General features: G+C 65.4%; 1 protein-coding gene across 1 annotated transcript in view; it reads right to left on the reverse strand.

The window, feature by feature from the left end:
- Ifitm10 (interferon induced transmembrane protein 10) overlaps positions 1-3,283 on the reverse strand; it is an 11,600-nt gene extending 8,317 nt beyond the window's left edge. The window contains exon 1 of the mRNA XM_013020995.1: positions 2,821-3,283. Within this exon, the coding sequence (XP_012876449.1) occupies positions 2,821-3,063 (243 nt within the window). The 5' untranslated portion in view covers positions 3,064-3,283. The remainder of the gene's footprint in view (positions 1-2,820) is intronic.
- Between the last annotated feature and the right edge of the window lie 490 nt (positions 3,284-3,773).

A 3,773-nucleotide genomic window follows, 5' to 3' on the forward strand; every position in this document is an offset into this window, starting at 1 on the left:
GTGGTTGGATGGATGGGCGGGTGGGCAGACGGGTGGATAGGCAATGCTGATACTGAGAATGGAAAGCTTGGGCTGGTGTGTACAATATGAGAGCCAACACAGTACCCTCCTGCTCATCTGTTCTTTCTGACTTCTCTGTCGCTGGACAGTCTCCCAGTGTCCTGAACTCGGACCAAGCAGCCACCGCACCTGCTGCCTCTCCTGCTTTCCACACTTCCTTTGCTGCTCCCACACAAGACAGGGCAGGGGTTGTTGACCCCCAATGGCCCACCTCATGTCTCGCTTTTGTTCTCTCCTCTATTGGAGAGCCTTTCCCCACCCCTGTCCTTCCAGGCCCAGGGGGAATGGTGCCTCCTCCCTGTGGCTGCCAGGCCACATGATCCAGCCCAACACTGCCCTCTGCCCATCACCCACTCACCCAGCATCCTTTCACCCCGACACTGGGCGCCCTGCCTTGGACAAGCGAGCCATGACCCAGACCCCATGAGAGAGAAGGAAGGACGTGTGTGACCTGCAGTGCTGCCTGGGAATGGCAGGAGGGGACGTTCGGAGAGGGCAGGCTAAGGAGTGGAAAGGGGCGGAGGGGTGACTTCCTGGGTCCCCACCTGCCCAACGTTGGCTGCGCAGGCCCATGCTGTGGCCTCCCCGTGGCTGAGCAGCCTGTGTGGAGCTGGCCGTGGCCACAAGGGCAGAGGGTGCCGGGCAGGGCAGCCGGCGGGAACACGGCACCGCCACGCTGCTCCCTGCTAGCCCCCACCTGCTCGCGCTGGCCTGAATGCCATTTTGTTTCCATTTATGTGCAGCTGAAAGACCCAGGGTTCAGTGAGGCGGGAGGGCTGGTCAGTTCCCGGAGCTGGGGTGTCAGCCAAGCCCTCCCGACTCGGGTCTGCGGCGTGCCTACAATGGGCGGCATGAGGGGTCAGTGCAGCGGGCAGGCGGCCAGCTGGAGGACAGGCAGGCTGGCTTCCAGGTGCCCAGGCCAGGGCCAGCTCCTCGATGCGTGCCTTGCATGCCCTTCCCCGGGAGACCCAAAGCCTCTCCGGTGCCTGGTGGGAAGGATGGCAGGGGGCGGGGGGAGTGAGCCCCATCGACCCTCCGGGACGCCAGCCTCCGGTCACCCCACCCAGCGCAACCAGCACCGTCCTGAAATGCCTGACCTACCTACAGCCGCAGCAGATGGGCCGCCTGCACCCGCCGGCCGGCGGCAGCCTCGGCCAGGCACCAGGGGAGGATCCGGACAGGAGCACGGGCAGCCGGGCCGGGGCCTGAGGGCCCCAGCAGCCCAGGCAAGGCCGGGCTGCGCCAGCTGTGGCCCCAGCTGTCCCCGTGGGTGGCGGTGCCCTCTGCTTGGCATTGGCCTGGACACCGGGTAGGGGAGCACAGTTCCCGGCATCCTGTTCTCTAGCACATGTGCACACACACGCACATACATACATTCACACTCTCAGGGATCCACACATGTGCACACACAGATGAGAACATGTATGTGCATGCCCACACGCACATGTAGGCACATGTGCTCTTACCCATCCAGGTACTGGACACATGCAGCCACACAAATTTTGTACTCACAAGCACACATGCATACAATAACACATCCACACATAGGCACATCTCCACACTTGTCCCCAGGTAAACGTACTCAAGGACTCACAATACTCTTGTAGTTATGTCCATGCAATGCCATGCATTTTACCTGTTCATGTACACCATGCACACACACATCGAGCCCACAGGTGCACTTACACACGTGATTCACACACCGTGGGCATACGTAGTGGGTCACACATGCACATCCACGCACGTATACACAATCATATATTACACATACACACACAACAGACACACATGCATACACACACACTCATGCACATCCACACACTTACGCATAGGTCCCGTGGGGAGCCCAGGGCGGGTCACGGGGGCCTGGGCCTGAGCTGTCAGGAGGGGATGGAGAGCCAGGTGGCCGGGCCTGGGGCTTCTGTGTACAGATGGCCAGAGGCGGCACTGCCCAGGGTCCTTCCCACCCCCAGACCCTCCAAAGCTGTGCTCCCCCTACGGCCCCTGCTCCCCTCCTCTCCACGCCCCCCTCCTCTCCAGGTGGCTGCAGGTGGTGCACTGGCTCAGGCTCTAGGGAGTGCTGATTTGGCTAACCACGTGCCAGGCTTTCCTGGAGGGGTGGGGCGGGAGAGGGGACCGAGTCCGTCTCCCTGCACCCTGCCTGAGAAGGGGGTGCCGCCCTTCCTTGGACACGGGGCCCCCAGCCGAAGGGTCTTCCACGCCTTTCCTGAGTCTGTGTCCTCCTCCCGCTTTGCCCTTGGGGGTAGGGAGTCCCCACGGCCTGCCCCCAGTTCTTCCCCGCACCCAGGGCTCTGGGCGTGGTGCCACACTGGCTGCAGGGCGAGGAGGAAGAGCCTGTCACCAGTCCTTGGCCACCGGGCTGGGGGCCTCGGGCCTGGGTCAGGGTCCCAGGGGGGAGGCCTAACAGGGTCTGTGACGTCACCCCTCGCACAGGACCCCAGGACCTCCCCCATGCTGCCCCTGCCTATGTGCCCAGGGGGTCCGCTGACCAGGTGAGACCCCATGCTGCTGTCCAGAAGATAAGGCCCTGCCTGGGCCCTAAAAGGCCCTGCTGCCCGAGGCTCTGCTGAGCCACGGTTTCTCAGCTGGGCACGGAGACGGCGGCCACTCCGTGCCAGCCCAGACCTGGCCGAGGCCTGGTCCTGGAATCCACACAAGCTCTGCCCAGGAGCTGCCCTGAGCGCCGAGGTGGGGGGCCCATCCTCCCCGCCCCCCCCGTCCCCCCGCCGCCCAGCTCACTTTGAGGGAGTAGGCCAAGGCGATGAAGCCGAGGCAGCAGAAGTTGAGGTAGACGAAGTTGAAGATGGACCACAGGTAGTAGTCGTTCACCTCCGTGGTGTCGGGGTACACCTCGATCACGGTCGCGGGATTCGTCATGGTCTTCTTCTCGGCCGAGTGCTTGCAGGCTGGGCCGCCCCCAGCGGCACGCACGCTGTCCGTCTTGCTGCTCTTGGACTCCATGGGGAACAGGGTGGGCGCCATGGGGGGTGAAGCAGCGGGCTCGGGGGCCGCGGGGGCCTGCAGGGCGGGGGGCTTGGACACACAGGCGAAGCAGCCCTTGGGCGAGCCTGCCGGGGGCCTGGGAACCCAGAAGGCCCCGTCCAGGGGCACCCGGGCTTCCTGGGCGCCGTCCGTGGTGCTGGCCGGGACTCCCAGCGGGGCTGGGCACTGGCTGGGGCCCTGGGCCTGCAGGGGGAGCGAGAGTGAGGAGGAGCCCTGCCCGGCAGCACCCCCTGAACACCCTGCAGCAGCACCCCCCCCCGCAGCCTCATAAACAGCCCTGGCTGGCAGAGCCGGAAACCCCCGCCGGGCGGCCAGCTGCCGCCCCCCCCCCCAGCCCTCCGGCCGCGGCCCGTGCCAGAGCCCCTCTCGGCCTCGCTGGCACGCCACGGCTTTTCATTACTTCGCCATCTGCGCACCGCCACCCGCCGACAGGCACACACCACAGCACCCCAGCCCCAACAAACACACCCACCCCACTCTGGCTGGCACCCTGCTGCCCGCAGTGGAGCCCCCAGCCCCGATTCCCTCCTGCCACCCCCAGTGCACCGGGCAGGCAGACCACAGTGACCCTGCCCGGCCCAGACACCTGCGCGCAGACACGCGCAGACACAAGCAGGTAAACAACCGGCCGGACACACGCAGCGACCCCGACGGGCCTAGCGCCCCTCCCACCCTGAGAGCGCGCACCA

This window comes from Dipodomys ordii, unplaced genomic scaffold, assembly GCF_000151885.1.
Source record: "Dipodomys ordii isolate 6190 unplaced genomic scaffold, Dord_2.0 Scaffold54, whole genome shotgun sequence".
In the NCBI taxonomy this organism is placed as follows: Eukaryota; Metazoa; Chordata; class Mammalia; order Rodentia; family Heteromyidae; genus Dipodomys; species Dipodomys ordii.